At 38.0% G+C, this 18466-nt stretch overlaps 1 protein-coding gene across 7 annotated transcripts in view; it reads right to left on the minus strand.

Moving 5' to 3' along the window:
* The window catches only part of ZNF280C (zinc finger protein 280C), a 60661-nt gene extending 43271 nt beyond the window's left edge, over positions 1-17390 (minus strand). Inside the window, exons 1-4 of one of the 7 annotated variants that reach the window (XM_003135372.4) lie at positions 17185-17390; positions 6871-6905; positions 6703-6756; positions 1343-1489 (exon numbers count right to left, since the gene is read on the minus strand). In XM_003135372.4, coding sequence (XP_003135420.1) covers positions 1343-1489; positions 6703-6733 — 178 coding nt within the window. In that variant the 5' untranslated portion in view covers positions 6734-6756; positions 6871-6905; positions 17185-17390. Of the gene's footprint in view, positions 1-1342; positions 1837-6702; positions 6757-6870; positions 6906-17184 lie in introns of those variants that run through there. The other 6 variants (XM_021079649.1, XM_021079648.1, XM_005673904.3 and 3 more) reach the window with 6 other exon arrangements.

The raw sequence follows: 18466 nt of genomic DNA on the forward strand, positions 1-18466 counted from the left end.
TTTCTTTTTGATAGAATCACTTAAAACTAATACACATTATTCTAGCTGAGTACTAGTGATCTGTAATTGATGTAAATCCAGTGTGAACTGCCATGCTTTAACTGACTTAAATAATTTTGAAATATGGTAATATTTCAGTATAAAAATAATCAGTGACTAGAAAACAATAATTAAGAGAATGTAATATTCTGTTCCTCTACCAGCAAATATGCCAACACTCCTACTTCATTGAAGAGGCACTCCATTTAGCATCTCTCAATTTGCCACAGAAATGATACCGAGAATTAAGCTAAATTATTGTATCTTTGATAAAACTGAATATAAGTGCTATTCCAAGTCTACGGTCGAGAGAAGCAAGAACTAGGCTTTTAGAAAATTAAAAACTTTTCTCTAAATAACATTATCATGCACTGCCATAGTAGTAAGGAAACACTGGTATGCTGGCTACATTCTTTGGTAAATTCTCCTAGCTTAACAAAAGTAAATATAATGAGAAAGAATCTGTTTCTTCACAGGAAGTAGGAGTGTTTCACTTTCTCCACTGAAACTCAGCATGTTGTTCCTCTGAATTTAACATTTCTTAATGGAGAATTTAACAAGTATCATTAATATCTTCACTTTAACATTATAAAAATGTCAAGTCTAATTACTCTAAGAGAAATCTGCAAACGTACTGGACAAGTTCTGCTGGAAAGCCATGAGGATTAAGTGTGTTGATGGCCTGCATCATCAGTACAGGGGCTGAAGATCGGGCCACTGTATATTCTTCGTGAATATAATTAGGAGTTGCTAGAAGGTGGGTGTGGCCAGATGCTACAGCCCAAGCCCGTGATGGTACACAGATCAGTGCCTTTTCATTCTGTAGCCATGAATCAAGATGGCACTGATGAGGCAGTTACCTGGATGTAAGAAGTACCATCAGAGAATAACACAAACTTATTTAGTCTGATATTTTAAAGCAAAGCATTCCAACACTTTCTTTTCTAGGTACATTTGGACTTAAGGAAGAAAAAAAAAATTAACGAATGAGCAGGCAAACAGGCAACTTGGCTCCAATAAAATTAAAATTTCCAATCTCAAAAGGCCTACAAGGCTGTTAGGTAATCTTAATCTTTAACTTGGTTAATATTTTCCTTTTCGCTCATATGATATTGTAACCTCTCACACCTCCTTCCTCAATACCAACCATACCCTCTCTCTGATTCTCACAAAATTTTTACTGACATCTATGCTCCCTCTCTCACACCTCCAGAGTAACAAGGACATATAAGACAGCCCTAAGTTTTTCCATTAGAAACAACATCTGATAATAAATTTTGCTTCAATGAAAGTAAATGCTTACTTGAAATGGCTGGTTTTGAACTTGATATCTCTCCAACAAAGATCAGCTCATCATCATCTTCATCCTGAATTTCTTCTACTTTCTTCTGCCATGGTTCCAGCTCTTCTTCTTCACACTCCATGAACAGTTCTGCCATTTTGGAATTACCTAATTTTCAAAATGAGAGAATCAAACCTTATTTTTCAAATACTTTTTTTGCAATACATAGTATGATATTTAAAACGTACCTTAACAATCCTAATAGCAATTACTGAACTGATATTTGTAGTACATGATAATAAAAAGTATGAAACTCAGAGCTCAATCTAAGATACAAATTAATAAAATTAAGCTAGCTGGATAGATAATGGATGACAGTAGTTATTTACAGTGGCCAATAAATTTTAGGAAGAATAAAATCCAATAAAAGTGAGTTTCAGTTTTCTTTTTTTTTTTTTGTCTTTTCTAGGGCCACACCTTTGGCATATAGAGGTTCCCAGGCTAGGGGTCTAATCGGAGCTGTAGCCGCTGGCCTACGCCAGAGCCACAGCAACGCCAGGTCCGAGCTGCATCTGTGACCTATACTACAGCTCACGGCAATGCTGGATCCTTAACCCACTGAGCAAGACCAGGGATTGAACCCGCAACCTCATGGTTCCTAGTTGGATTCGTTCCCACTGTGCCACGATGGGGAACTCTTGAGTTTCAGTTTTATAACTAGAATATGATTATATGCATGAAAAGTACTGTACCTAAATATTATCTGAAAACTCCCTACAAACTTCTGTATTAACAAAAGGGAGATAAACTGAGAACAAGAAGCATCAGTTGGGAGATATACTAGAAAAAGTGAACCAGATGCAGGGATACCAGGGACAGGGGAAAAAGGGATGAGGTGCTGAAATAAGAATAGGATAATTAAGTCAGGCTTATTCCATCCCAGAGCAGATTAAACATTTCCTACTTGAAGAAACTAAAGAACACACTGTGAATACCATCATCGTACAAGTGCTAACCAATCACACAGAGCTACTAGGAAGCATTTTAGTACTTCATTCTTAAATATGGATGGACAACCAATGAGCACCAGAAATATGACTAAAATCTCCAATGTGAAAGACTAAGGCAACAAAACAGATCAAAAGATATTATAAACAACAGGAGTTCCCATTGTGGCGCATCAGAAACGAATTTGACTAGGAACCATGAGGTCGTGGGTTCGATCCCTGGCCTTGGCCTCGCTCAGTGGTTTAAGAATCCGGTGTTGCTGTGAGCTGTGGTGCAGATCACAGATGTGGCTCGGATCTGGCGTTGCTGTGGCTCTGGTGTAGGCGGGCAGCAACAGCTCCAATTAGACCCCTAGCCTGGGAACTTCCATATGCTTCAGGTGTGGCTCTAAAAAGAAAAAAAAAAAAAAAAAAAAAAAGCCAAAATTCAGTAAAGAAAAACAGATGCCAAAATTGAGTAAATTTCCTGTAAGTGGAACTAAAAGACAAAAAATATACCTATACTAAACAAAGAAGACAAATTTGTTAGAAAATCAATTCAAAGGTACAACTCACATAATAAAAGTCCCAGCAAAAGAACAGAGAAAAAGGACAGGGAATATAATCAAAGGAAAAATACAAGAGGACTTTCCATGTGGCTCAGTGGGTTAAGGATCTGGCGTTGTCACTGCAACAACTCCGGTGCTGCTGTGGCTTGTGTTCGATCCTTGGCCAGGGAACTTCTACATGCCTCAGGCATGGCCAAAAATGGGGAAAAATACAAGAAAAATTCCTAGTTTTAAAGGACATAAATCTCAAGATTGAAAGGGCCTACCAGCACCTAGCATAATGAATAAGAAAAAGCCCTACAATAGAGCAACATATCATGAAATTTCAGAATGCTGGAGATAAAAAAAAACCCAAATCTGGGTGAACGAGTGAGTGAGTAAGAGAAAGCAAGTTAGAATAATGCTTTCAAAAGTCATAGTAAAAATAATTTTCAATTTAGAATTCTATACCCAAACAAGATTTCCATCAACCATGAACTTGCATATTCTTTCATCAAGAATAAAGAGCAGTAACATGACACAAAATTTACCTCCCATTCACCCTCTTTTCCTTAGGAAGAACTCATCAAAATATAAGACTTAAGAAGGAAGATAAAGAATGCAGGAAACATGACATTCAACACAATACAAAGACAAAGGAAAGTCCCAGGGCAATAGCTGTTCAACAGGTGTAGAGGGCAACCAGCCAGAGTAGGGCAGAACATCACTCCCGGGAGGAATGTCTCTAGGAGACTGCCCCCCCCACACAAACAATCAAATTGTCAGATTACCTAACAAGTTTTACCATGTAGAAAATTAAGTTAAGAGGCTGTAAAGGGGTGTGAGGAGACTTGGCTATAGAGCTTAATAATAAAATTAAGCAAAATTTAAAAACTGAAATATTTAAATTGCTGGATATATAAAAAAAGGAAAAAGAAAATATGTCCATTATATATTATTACCATCATAATAATATGCACATCATCAGCAAACAATATTTATTATGGTCATTACAATAAAAACATCAAATATGATTTAACCAAAAATTGAGATCAGTGAGAGATGTGGGAGGGGATTAAGTGTAAGAAAACTAAAAGCCTCATATTCTTTGATGGGAGATATCATTAGATAATGGCAAAAATTGCTGATTCAAGAGACAGTAATAAGTATGTAAAAAATTTAGAAATAACTGAATTATTAGAAACACAGCTAAACTATTGAAAGTGGATACCTTGAAAAAAATGAGTACATATGCGCCAAACATGCATACTTTCTCTTGCTTGAACCCTCACTCTTCAAGAATCTGTGGGTATGCAACCTATTACTTTCTAATTATTTGTCTTTTTAAAACTATGCATGTACTGTTAAAAAAAAGCACTCAAATTAAAGTAATAGCAATAAGGACGGATACAAGTGGTGGAAGATACATGAACTGAGATGTGGATGGGGGAACAACTTAAAAACAATAAAAACAAAACAAAACATTAACTCCAGGGATCTAGATGAGACAATGATATCTTTTTTTTTTTTTTGTCTTTTTGCCATTTCTTGGGCCGCTCCCATGGCATATGGAGGTTCCCAGGCTGGGGGTCTAATCGGAGCTGTAGCCACCGGCCTACGCCACAGCCACAGCAACGCAGGATCCGAGCCACGTCTGCAACCTACACCACAGATCATGGCAACGCCGGATCCTTAACCCACTGAGCAAGGGCAGGGATTGAACCCGCAACCTCATGGTTCCTAGTCGGATTCGTTAACCACTGCGCCACGACGGGAACTCCAATGATATCTTTTTTAAAAATTAGATAATGATATTTAAAATTTACCTTTTAATTTCTACAGGTAATTTTGCTAGATTAAAAGAATGCCATTTCTTCTTTTGACTCAAAAGTAAAAGGTACTATGTGGAAACAGAGATTTGGGGAGGATATACAAAAGAAACACTTTAACTAATTAGTGTTATTCTCTAACAAATCTTCTAAGTTTAGTTTCCCTTTCTATACAGGTATGTTAAATCATTCCTCAGTATAATATTGTTTAATATTTAGTAGTTAACCTATGATAAAACAAAACAAAAAAACCTTCCCGCCCTCCCAAATGTAACCGATTTTATGAACTGACCTCTTTCTTTTCTAAATCTTCATTAAAAATATATATGCAGAATGCTTGAAGGGAAATGACTGAAAGTGTAATTTATAGTTTAGCATTTGCTTATTCTTGAAAAGGCCATCTTAAGTAACTCAGAGCCCTCATTTGTATCGCTTTTTTCATTAAAAAAAAAAATACCCTTCCTCCTTACCTTATACTGTCCATATTCAAGTACAGTAGAAAAAGCACGAACCTGACATCGAATTGAATCGTTCAAATCTTCATGGCACCATTTCTAACCATGTAACTCCAGAGAAATTACTTGAATCTATTTCCTCATTTCTAATATGGGTATAATATCTATCTAATAGAAATGGTAACGTAGAATTAGGGAAAAGCTATAGGAAGTATCTAACTTCATTCTTTTTTTTTTTTTTTTTTGGTCTTTTTGCATTTTCTAGGGCCGCTCCCACGGCATATGGAGGTTCCCAGGCTAGGGGTCAAATCAGAGATGTAGCGCCGGCATACACCACAGCCACAGCAACGGAGGATCCGAGCCGCATCTGTGACCTACACCACAGCTCACGGCAACACCGGATCCTTAACCCACTGAGCAAGGCCAGGGATCGAACCCGCAACCTCATGGCTCCTAGTTGGATTCATTAACCACTGAGCCACGAAGGGAGCTCCTAGTATCTAACTTCAAGCAACATTCACAAAATATTAATTCCCTAGCTCCTTCCCAAGTCTTAGTTCAATTATAACTTCCTCAATAAACCATTAGTTCCTGTTTTTCTTTCACCTCTTACTACATTGACACCCTATGCTAGGTAGTTCAAGATACACTAAATATGATCTCAAACTGTTCACTGTTTTTTAATGTGTCTTAATTGTACACGTCTAACTCCAAAATAAACTCCTTGGGAGTAAGGAACACATTTACTTCTTCCTTTGCATTTCCTTCTACACATGGGATAAGGCACAAGGCAATGTCAGGCAATGCCAAGTTTTACAAAATGAGAGAGTCTTATGTATAGTGACAGTAAAAAAAAATCATTTATATCTACATTAATACCATGGTCTCGATACCGTGCTGACATATAGGTCTTCCTTGTTCTTTTTACCTGGGTGTCGATATATTCAAGATAGATTGTTGAGTAAAATTTTTTGAAAGGCACATAGTAACATAAATAGTATGATCTTATTTAGAAATAATTAATTTTTTTCTCTATGCATAGAAAATAGTTTGTGATTACAGATACCAAAGTGGTAATAGTAGTTATCCCTGGAAATGAGGAAGAAACACTTCATTTCTACTTTACTGATATTAAAATTTTTTTTGTTTGCTTTTTAGGGCTGCACCTGCAGCATATGGACGTTCCCAGACTAGGGGTCAAATTGGAGCTGCAGCTGCCGGCCTACACCATAGCAACGCCAGATCCGAGCCATGTCTGCAACTTACACCACAGCTCACAGCAATGCAGGATCCTTTAACCCACTGAGTGAGGCCAGGGATCAAACCCACATCCTCATGGATACTAGTCATATTCATAACCCGCTGAACCACGATGGGAACTCCTGGAGTTCTTTTTTTACTATGAGCATGTATTACTTTAATAAATTTAAAATTAAAAAAAAATTTTTTTTTTGGTGTGTGTTTTAATGTACCCATCCTTGTCCCGCTCACCTTTTCTCATGAAGCAAGGTTATCAGTACAGGAGCTTCATACACTAATATGATTGGCAGCAGCAATACTTACTTTTTGGTTGAAAAGGGTTGTCGTCGTCCATCAAGTTGCAGAGTCACCTAGGCACTAACACATGACATCAATCAATTTTATGAGTCATTTTAAGTAACACCAAATATTGAAACATGATACCTGGAGTTCAGAAATCTTTGGGTCTAATTTCAATCTCCAGATACTCACCATGGGACTCTGGACAAGGTCTTAGTTTTTCTGCCCTATAAAATAAAGATACTTATTATTAGAGTGGATTTGTTAAATTAAATGTACACACATTAAATACTTTTGTCTACAAAAAGCTTACCTTTTGAGTTTTATATGTTTGATATACACATGCTACCCACTTTCCATAATTGATTCATTCCTGAATGAATGCAGATTTGGCAAGTAAAATGCTGAATGTAATAAGCACTTATTACTTCAAGAAATCTGATGAATTATTAAATTACAAATAATTTTTGAAAGGCAGTCTTTTATAAAAATGAGTAATCACCCTTTAGTAAATCTGAATTCCAAAATACTAAGTAATATTAATCTTCAGCTGCTAGTTATTCTTCCACTTCAGAAATAAACTGTTATTAAAAAACACAAAGACATGCTTAGGGTCTTTTTTGTTTCTTATCAATGCTAACTGAAAGGAACAGAAAAATAGTTGGATACATATTATCATAGATTAATTCACTGAAAATAATTATTGCCCTCTGTGCCAAATGTAACGTGTTCAGTTCTAGGGAAGAAGTAAGATGAATAAATTATAGTTCTTGCCTTCAGAAGTTTACAGCCTAATGTCTAGGTTTCTTTGGGCTTTTAAAAAAGCTGTTACATTAGACATTTTCAAAAACATTTAAATTGCTTTCTTTAAAACAGGAATTTGTTTTCTGAATTCTCATGTACATAACCACATTTTTACATATAAGATAAACATGCTTAAAAAACTATTTCAGTTATTTTGAAAAAGTTAAAACTTAGATATCAATAATCTAAAGTATTAAGATAAGCAGAGCTGAGTCTCCACATTTGTCTTCATCCACAGATTAGCAAAAGCAAGCTTTCTTGCTTTTTCCAGCTCCAACTCATTTATAATGAATAAGTCCAAAGGAAAAAAACTACTTTAGAAGTTACTGGTATAAATATTTTAATTACTATTACAAGAATCTCTAGTCAATTATGCACTTAGGTAAATTTCTCTGGTTCTGAGGTTTAGCTATTGAAACATCTGAACTCAATTATTTGAATAGTTATTGCCTGTCCCTCAACTAGAATTAAGGTAATGTGTATGTCCAGTAGATAAATACATGATAATTCTTGCTCAGCATTAAGGACCTACAGCTACCAAGATTATAGAACATTTTACTTACTTATGTATTTATTTACTTTGTTTTTTAGGGCCGCACTGGCAGCATATGGAGGTTCCCAGGCTAGGGGTCAGATCGGAGCTACAGCCGTGTCTGTAACCTACTCCACAGCCCACGGCAATGCCAGATCCTTAATCCACTGAGCGAAGCCAGGAATCAAACCTGCAACCTCATGGTTACTAGTCGGACTCATTTCCGCTGTGCCACAATGGGAACTCCAAGAATATAGAACATTTTTAAAGTCACAAGTGGATGGCCTATGAAACTCATGTACAACCCTTTTATTAAATGATCACATAAAATATATATTGGTACAAATACCCTAAATAAGTACTAAATGTACAAGTAGTCTATATAAACAAGTCACATACACTGCCTTTGACTACAGATACAGCTTCTGAGGGTGATAGCAGCCACCAAGGAGCCTCAGTTGGTACAGTCACAAACACTCTCAGATGCCATTAGAACCACAACTGCAGTCTAAAGATGTGCTATCCAGTAAGGTAGCTGAGCCCCCCAAAACTACCACCACAAAAAACTCTCAAGCCATCACTTCAGAGTTTTGGTAGCAAGGCAAGGAATTCTATGGAAAATTAAGCCACCTGTTAGAGAAATGGAATATCTAGCAAAATACGCAGGGAATATCTCAAATTTCTTATAATAGCAACTCCAAAGAGGACTCTCTAGGTTCTGCAACTTAGAGTTGGCACCAAAATAAGCAGAAAAGAACTCTCCACTTCAGCTACTGATTCTGGTTGAGATACTATGCCCATATTTAATACACTGGCCCTATGGGGGAAATAAGAATTCCAAGTAACGGACTAATCAAAGACCTCTTAGAGCACAACCCACTCAGTTTTTGGAGACTGTATATATTAATTATTTTATGACCATTTACATTTTTTTTTTTTTTTTGCTATTTCTTGGGCCGCTCCCGCGGCATATGGAGGTTCCCAGGCTAGGGGTCGAATCGGAGCTGGAGCCACTGGCCTACGCCAGAGCCACAGCAACGCGGGATCCGAGCCGCATCTGCAACCTACACCACAGCTCATGGCAACGCCGGATCGTTAACCCACTGAGCAAGGGCAGGGACCGAACCCGCAACCTCATGGTTCCTAGTCGGATTCGTTAACCACTGCGCCACGACGGGAACTCTTTTTTTTTTTTTTACATATTTTTGTTTAAGCTTTCACACATCTAGAATTCAACTATCTTGTAAGAGTTAATTTCATAAAAAAATTTAAAAACATTAGTGGATTCAAATAGTTAAAATAGTAAGTTGTGGACTTCCTGTCGTGGCTCAGTAGTAACAAACCTGACTAGGATCCATGAGGCTTTGGGTTTGATCAATCCCTGGCCTCGCTCAATGGGTTAAGGATGGGGCATTGCCGTGGCTGTGGTGTAGGCTGGCAGCTGTAGCTCTGATTGGACCCCTAGCCTGGGAACTTCCATATGCCACAGGGAGGCCCTAAAAAGCAAAAAAAAAAAAAGAAAAAAGTTAAGTCGTATGTGTATTTTACCACAAAATATTAAAAAAATTAAAAGATACGGGAGTTCCCGTCGTGGCGCAGTGGTTAACGAATCCGACTAGGAACCATGAGGTTGCGGGTTCAATCCCTGCCCTTGCTCAGTGGGTTAACGATCCGGCGTTGCCGTGAGCTGTGGTGTAGGTTGCAGACGTGGCTCGGATCCAGCGTTGCTGTGGCTCTGGCATAGGCCGGTGGCTGCAGCTCCGATTGGACTCCTAGCCTGGGAACCTCCATATGCCGCAGGAGCGGCCCAAGAAATAGCAAAAAGACAAAAAAAAAAAAAAAGATACCATTTCACACCCACTAGGGTGGTTGTAACCAAAAAGACACACAAGAGTTGGTAAAGATATAGGAAAATTGGAACCAACATGCACTGCTGGTAGGAATATAAAATGGTGCAGACACTGTGGAAAATGCTTTGGCAGTTCCTTACAAACTTAGACATAAAGTTACCATATGACCCAGAATTTCCACTCCTAGCAAGAGAGGACTGAAAACATATGTCCACACAAAAACTTATAGAAGAAAGTTCATAGCAGTATTACTGATATTAGCAAAAAAGCAAACAGCCCAAGCCTGATTGATAATGGAGAAACAAAATGTGATATACTTACCCATACAATGGAATAATACTGTCATAATAAGAAGTGAAGTACTGATATATACTAAAGAAAATTAATGGATGGACCTTGAGAACATTATACTAAGTGAAAGAAGCTAGTCAAAAAGACCACATAGTGTATGATTTCATTTATATGAAATGTCCAGAAAGGGAAAATCCATAAAGGCAAAAAGTAAAGTAGTGGTTTCTTAGGGCTGGGAGAATTGGGGGAAAATGGGGAGTGACTCCTAATGGGTATGGTATTTCTTTTTGGGTGATGAAAATGTTTTAAAATTGATTGTGGTGATGGTTGCATAGCACTGTGAATGTGCTAAAATCGTTGAATTGTACACTTTAAATGGATGAACTGTATGTTATGTGAATTATAGCTCAATAAAACTGTTAATCATATAATAAGCTGGTAGGATATAAGCCTGGTGGTGATGGAAATCACTATATGGAGAAAGACTACTAAGAAAGAAGCCAATAAAGAGAATAGCAAAGCCATAAGATTATGGGGGAGAGAAAAAGAGGGTAGGATAGGGAGAAATTCAAGTTCTGATGATACCATTTAAACACCTAAGCCATTAACTACTAAAATTTTTCAGCAGTTAACTGAAAAATTACCTACTAAAACTTTTCAGTTAAGAGAGAGAATTTCTGGTCAAACTACTTTGAGCTTCGTTTTCCGGTACTTATATTCAAGAATAATAATACACATTCCAACAAACTACCCCGACATTCTGAAACTAACAGACCTCTGGGGAAATAGTTATGTTCCAGATGGTGCAAGAAAGCTCTAAAACAATATATTGTTTTGCTGTCTATCTAAAAAATTAACAGAAGCATACAATGAGGATCATCTGAATGACTACCTTATAACTAAGTTCAGTCACATAATTTCAGCACTCATTTCTAAAAATTGAGATATAACTGACATATATTAGTTTCAGGTGTACAACACAATGATTTGATATATGCATATGCTGCAAAATTATCACACAGTAAGTCTAGTTAAGATCCATCACCACATACACTTAAGATCTACTCTCTTAGCAACATTCAAATATACATATGAAAAAAAAATATACATATGGTCTTATTAACTGCAGTCACCATACTGTACATTAAAGACCCAGGACCTATTTATTTTATAACTAGAAGTTTGTACCTTTTGACCACTTTCACCCAATTCTGCCCCTATCCCACCTCCCACAACCACCAATCTGTTCTGTTATCTATGAGTTGTGTGTTTTTAGAGAGTCCACATACAAGTGAGCTCATACTTTGTCTTTCTCTGTCTGACTCAGCATAATGCCCTAAAGGTCCATCCATATTGTCACAAATGGCAGGATTTCTTTCTTTTGTGGCTGAATAATAGTCCATATTTTCTTTATTCATCCAATGAAGGGCACTTAGGTTTTCCATGTTTGGGCTATTACAACATAATTATATAATGCCGCAATGAACCTGAGGATGCAGATATTTTTTCAAGTTAGTGTTTTTGTTTCCTCTGGATAAATACTAAGAAGTGGAATTGTTGGATCATATCGGTGCTCATTTTGGTCTGTATTTATTACTTCACTGTTATCAAGTATTATCACTTTTACTGCTCCCGGCTAATAATAAAAGAACAGAGAGAATATCTAAATGATGCTTTGGTACTAAATTACAGGGAAAATGGCAGTATGTACAGTTAGCTATAGAAATGAAGGTATTAAAAAGGTTCAAATAGAGGCGTTCACATCATGGCACAGGAGAAACAAATTCGACTAGGAACCATGAGGTTGCGGGTTTGATCCCTGGCCTTGCTCAGTGGATTAAGGATCTGGTGTTGCCGTGAGCTGTGGTGTAGGTCGCAGACACGGCTCAGATCTGGCGTTGCTGTGGCTGTGGCATAAGCCAGGAGCTGTAGCTCTGAGCCTGGGAACCTCCATATGCCTAAAAAGCAAAAAAAAAAAAAAAAAAAAAAAAAAAAAAAAAGGTTCAAATAGAAAACTCTTGCTATTTTTCAGAATGATATGAATTGTAGGTTTGAAAAACTCAGTAAAAGTAGTCAGTGACTTTGTTATGCCAATATATTATTCAATATATTAAAGTTGATTAAAATAGTATTGGTTTTGCAGTTTTGATTATTTTGTTTTACAATTATATAAGAACTCTTAAGTATATTTAAACATTTTAAGTAAGAGGGTATCCGTGAAATTGTTTTTCTTATAACAGGAATTAATTGGTACAGTACTCAAATCCAAGAAACACTCGATTATACCTTGGTTTCTTAGACAATTTCATTGGCACCTAAATAATCCAAACTCTTAGCCAAGTTTGGGGAACAAATAACATATAATTCATTTTTTTTATTTTTTATTTTTCTGTCTTTTAGGGCCGCACTGGCGGCATATGGAGGTTCCCAGGCTAAGGGTGGAATAGGAGCAGTAGCCACTGGCCTACGCCAGAGCCACAGCAACGCGGGATCTGAGCTGTGTCTGTGATGAGCTGCACAGCTCACAGCAATACCAGATCCTTAACCCACTGAGCGAGGCCAGGGGTCAAACCTGCGTCCTCATGGATGTTAGGTTCATTAACCACTGAGCCATGATGGGAACTCCTTATATATAATTTAAAAGGAAACTATAGACTCATAATTTTTTCTTTGTCCAAGAAATTTTTATATTGTGGGAATTATTTATTTTTGAAAGCCTGAAAACATGAAGTCCCTGTATATTTTGAGAAGACATTTCTTTAATGACTTTACTATTCCCCCCCAAACTTAAGTTTTTAACTTTTGTCTCTGCTGATTTTCATACTTAGCTAGCTGACACTAAAATTCATTAGCATAATACTTTGCAAAGACTGTCTGTATTTGAAGACATTTTAAAATTAGCTTTTGGGATGGACCACCATTCTAATAAAATTTACTTTCTGCAAAGTATTTTATATCATATTCATGGTAAAGATTTTATCCATAAGAAGATGTTTTTATTGTAATTTATATGTAAAAGATATAACCTGGAGAAAAGACTAATGCATACTTGGCCTTTCAAAGCCAAACTATAGAATAAATATTTTATATAAGTTTCATATTCAATAATCACTAATTTCTAAAGTAACCTTAGAAAATATATATTATTAATTCACATTTTATAGGTGTAAAACTGATTCGCTAGGCAAAATATCAGCTAAAAATGTAGAGCACAATTATGGGAACATTGGACATAGAGGCTGAATAACTGAGCGGGAATTTGAAGTGTACTACTTTCTGGTTGCCAAACCTATAGGATGTTTAATTGACCTCTTTGAACCTAGTTTTTCCACATATAAAATGAAAACAGTAATACCTTCCTTGTCGCATTACTGGAAGATTAAATAAAGCACATGAAAAATTATTGTACAGTACTTTGCATTATTTTGCTCAACTTTTCCTTTACTGAAAGTCATTTTACAAGTAGATGAATATAAGCACTAAAAACAAAATTCTAGTTTATGTATAGAAATGTTAAAATATTGTCACAAATAATACCAGATCAATAAATAGTTCTCAAACTTTTTGGTGTCAGGTCCACTTTTCATTCTTAAAACTTACTGAGGATCCCAAAGGGCTTTTTGTTTATATGGATTTTATCTACTGATACTTACCATATTAGAAATTGAAACAAAGAAAAAAGTTAAATATATAATTCATTTAAAGTAGTAAGTTCATTACATGTTCATATAAACAGTTTTAATAAAAATAACTATTTTCAAAAAATTTAATTTGATAATGGTATTGATCTATATTTTTAAATTGTCTTTGATATCTGTGTTAATAAAAGACAACTGGATTTTTATCAGCTTCTAAAAATGTATTCTTTGTTTAGACAAAGTACACAATGTCTAAGTCCTTATTAAATATCTAACAAAAATGGTTTCACTACTTCTTTCTTTCTTTTCTTTTTTCTTTTGTCTTTTTAGGGCTGAACCCATGACATATGGAGGTTTCCCAGGCCAGAGGTCAAATCAGAGCTACAGCTGCTGGCCTACACCACAGCCACAGGAATGCCAGATCTGAGCCTTGTCTACGACCTACACCATAGCTCATGGCAATGCTGGATCCTTAACCTACTGAGCGAGGCCAGGTATCAAACCCACAACCTCAGGGTTCCTAGTCAGATTCCTTTCTGCTGCACCACAAAAGGAACTCCAATGCTGGATCCTTAACCCACTGAGCAAGGCCAGGGATCGAACACGCATTCTCATGGATCCTAGTCGGGTTTGTTACCACTGAGCCATGATGGGAGCTCCGGGTTTCACTATTTCTTTACTCTTAATAAATTATTTCTAAAAATGAATTAAAATATAAAGATGAAATAAAAATGGTCCTACTTTTCTTAACATACTAAATGTTATTAAAAACACTCCTTAGGGAGTTCTCTTGTGGCACAGAGGATTCAGGATCTGGGGTTGTCACTGCAGTGGCTAGGGTCATTCCTGTGGTGTGGGTTCGATCCCTGGCCTGGGAACTTCTGCATGTCTTAGGTGCAGCAAAAAGAAGACAAACAAACAAACAAAAACCCACTCCTTAAAAGAAAACTGTTTTGCAGGCAATGAATTTTAAAAGTCTAGACACATTTTTGATACAAATTACTGAATAAACAAAGTCTTCCTGAGTCATTATTTAAAACAACCTGACTGGGAGTTCCCGTCGTGGCTCAGTGGTTTACGAACCTGACTAGCATCCATGAGGACTCGGATTTGATCCCTGGCCTTGCTCAGTGGGTTAAGGATCTGGCATTGCTGTGGCTGTGGTGTAGGCCAGTGGCTACAGCTCCAATTCAACCCCTAGCCTGGGAATCTCCATATGCTGTAGGTGCTACCCTAAAAAGACAAAAGACAAAAAAAAAACCCAACCTGACTGAAAATCATATATTTTGAAGTCCTCCTCTGAAACAGGAAGAAAAATATTTAGGGTTATATATTTAATTAGTGAATGTAATAAATATTTCTGATCTTTGAAAAGTCACTTTTGAAATAAGATGTATTTTGAATACGAGTTTCTGATACGCTGTCATTAAAAATATGGGTTGCTTTCCTTTTCATTTTCATGAATAATTCCTATTCATTTAGGTATTTCCCCTGTCCAATTTATATAACAAGAGCAATAAAAAAATTGGGGTATTCTAAATATTCTCTTGAATAAAGAAGACAAATTGGAGAAGAGAGGAGATATAGAATTATATATTCCTTTCCTTACTCTCCTCTTTCATGAAAAAACTGATGCCGAAGACTAAAAACCTTGGGCTGAAAAAAATCATACTGAACTGGAAAACTTAACTGGGGAAAATGGGTTGAAGAAGGGAAGCTGAAATTTGGACCCCTTAAATGCAGAACTTTCTTCAACCTTTTAACATGCTTGTAGTAAAAATATCATTTAGATACTAAAAAGCTGGAAAGATATGAAATCTTTAAAAATTCTTTTATTGAAGTATAGTTAATTTACAGTGTTGTGTTGATATGAAGTCTTAAATATTTTAAATATAAAGGAAAACAAAAATATTACTTATATATTTTAGGTGAGTCTCCTTGCGTTCTCCTTGACCCTACTCTCACAAAAAGTGGTGCCTAATATAGTGAATTGAGCATTGGATGAGAAGTCAGAAGACCTAGGTTCAAGAATTGGTTCTATCACTTCTAGCCACAGGACTTCAGTATAGTTTTCTCCTTAATGCTGTTTCCTTATCTTCTAAACAGATCTATCAACATCCCACAGCCCACCTCAAAATAAATGACAGCATGGAATATACAAATGCAAGATACAATTAATTGTACCGGTATTTGTACCAATATGAAACATCAAGAGCATACAGTCTTCACTTAATTTTTAAAGCAAACCAGTGCTTCATAGGCTTAGAAAGTTTCTGGTTAAGTAGACAGTTTGAGTTTTCACAGTAACCCTTCAAAGCAGAACACATCATAAATGCTAAGATGAGATTTTGTAGTTTAAAACTCTATTATTTCTTGGTTTTAATTTTATGTTTAATGGCATTAAAAGACATTAAACGTCACAGTTCAAACATGAAGATAAAAAAAGCAGATTTTAAGTTCATAGATTTAGAAAAAAACAACTAAAAAATCTTTGCAAACAAAGAGAACTCCTTGGATGAAGACCTCCTGTGCTTGCAGAAGCTGGTTCACTTGACATTTTCTTCTGATTTCTCCTTTAAAAAAAGCATTAAAACTTGAGATAAGTTAAGAAGAACCCCCTCCGTGTCTAGAGAATGATAAATCTCAGACTGAGATAATTTTTTCCATCTCATTAAATAAAACCTGCAAAGATCACTGTTAAAAAATTGTGACTCTAACTCCACGTTTCTCCTCAGGGCTCTTCTTCTCTAGACAATAACGGAATGGAGCACGATTTCCCTGTCGGAGGCGTGAAGTCCCTCTGGCAAGAACAAGGGTATGAGCGGTGGAGAACCAGTAACCTGGGGGGGGCGGGGGTGGGTGGGAATCTGGACAGAAGGGAGGGGCCCGAGGGACCCTGAGGCCAGAAAGTTCGGAGCCCTCTCTGGTCTCTATTCCCATGACTGAGGAGACTTGGGGGTGGGCGGGTCTCGCCAAACATCGGCATCATATGTACAAAAGACCGAAGGGAGTTGCCTCCAGGAAGAAAAGCCAAAGCCAGGCTGGGACAGACCGACACATAGGCCCCGGAAGGTGAGGAGGCACGGCGGCATCCCCCGCGGCCCCATCTGGGGGGGGGCCCCCCCCAAGCCCTGCCGCCGAGCAGCTACCTTTGCGAGATGCCTCCCCCGCCGGGCTGGCGCAAGATGGTGGCCCACCCGCCACCGCGCCAAGACCGTCCCCTCCCCCGCGCCTTAGGCCATCCTGGCGACCCACGCCAGCATCCAGACCCTCGACCTCTAGTCCTCACAGCCCGGCCACCTCAGCTGCCCACAGAGCAAGGTGGCCACAGCCTCGCGGGAGTGCCCCTGCCTGCTTCCGCGCGACGCAGGCGGGGGCGGGGGACACTTACCGCGAGCGGAGCAGGTCGGCCTGACTGGGACTCGGAGGAGGAGAAAGAGGAGGAGGAAAGGGAGGAGCGCGAAAGCATTAGGCGGAGGCCACAGCCACAGCGGCCGCCCGGGGCGACTCTCAGCGCGGAATGAGCGCCTCGGCAGAGGGCAGAAGTATATAACTACGCGCGCTGCCTCATGGGTAGACGCCAGCTTCTCCCCCCCCCCGCCCCCCCAACATCCGGGTTTCTTTTTAACGGACCACGGAGGGCGGGCGCGGACATGTGCGCGGCCTTACACATTCTCGAAGGCACCAGCACCCTGACCGTGGATAGTGGGCTGTGGGACACATGCCGCGGGCCCGGGCGAGAGCCCAGCTCTGAGGCCGGTCTCCTCAGTGAGCTCACTGTCCAACCCGTGTTGCAATCCCAAAATCTGGGCTGTACATCATATCTGAGCACATGGAAATGTGAATTGTGGGTCCCCTCAGTGTGTAAGGGTTGGAAGTACGAATCGAATCGGAAAAAAAAAAAAAAAAAAACCCAAAACTACACCTGAGAGGTAAGACATAAACCAAATGAGTAAAAGGAATAAAAGTAACGTTATTTAAATAATTGGTGGATTTCGCTAAATTTGTTTTAAAAATGTGATTTTGTTTTCATCTCTTTGTTACTCTCCGTCACACAGATGTCTGTAGTAATTAAAATGTTAAGAAAAAATACATTTACAGGGAAAGTATTTGCCAAGATACTTGCATATTCTGAACAGTATAGGAAGTTTCCTCTCACAATTTTCCTTACAGAGTCTAGGGCACTATTGTTCCTCCTCTCAAGAGTTACCAAGACTTAAAATCTTGCCTCGATAATTCCTTAACACACACGTGGAAAGGTCAGTAAGTCACCGAACTGTACCAGTTCTTCAGTTTGACTAGTTTCTTCCTTTTCACCTATACTGCCCTGTGCTACTGGTCCTGAAAATAAGCTTTCAAGAAAACAAACAAAAAAAAAAAACCAGAATAATCAAAATAACGAGCATGGAAAATTTAAAGTTCCAAAATCTTAAAGTATTCATAAATCGCCCCCCCCACCTTATAAATAAGCTGATAAGAAAGCCCAGTGCCCTCTCCTTTGTTGTCAGCGGGAAATTTAAAACTAGCAAATTTGCAGTCCTGGCGCTGTCGTCCTTGGCAGCACAGGAGAGAAATTTCACTCTCAAGCCTGCCTCTTCCTTTGGCACAGGCGGGAATTTAAAACTTGCAAATCTACAGCCAATGAGGGGGTGATTTTCCACTCCTTAGAGACA

This window comes from Sus scrofa, chromosome X, assembly GCF_000003025.6.
Source record: "Sus scrofa isolate TJ Tabasco breed Duroc chromosome X, Sscrofa11.1, whole genome shotgun sequence".
Classification (NCBI taxonomy): domain Eukaryota; kingdom Metazoa; phylum Chordata; class Mammalia; order Artiodactyla; family Suidae; genus Sus; species Sus scrofa.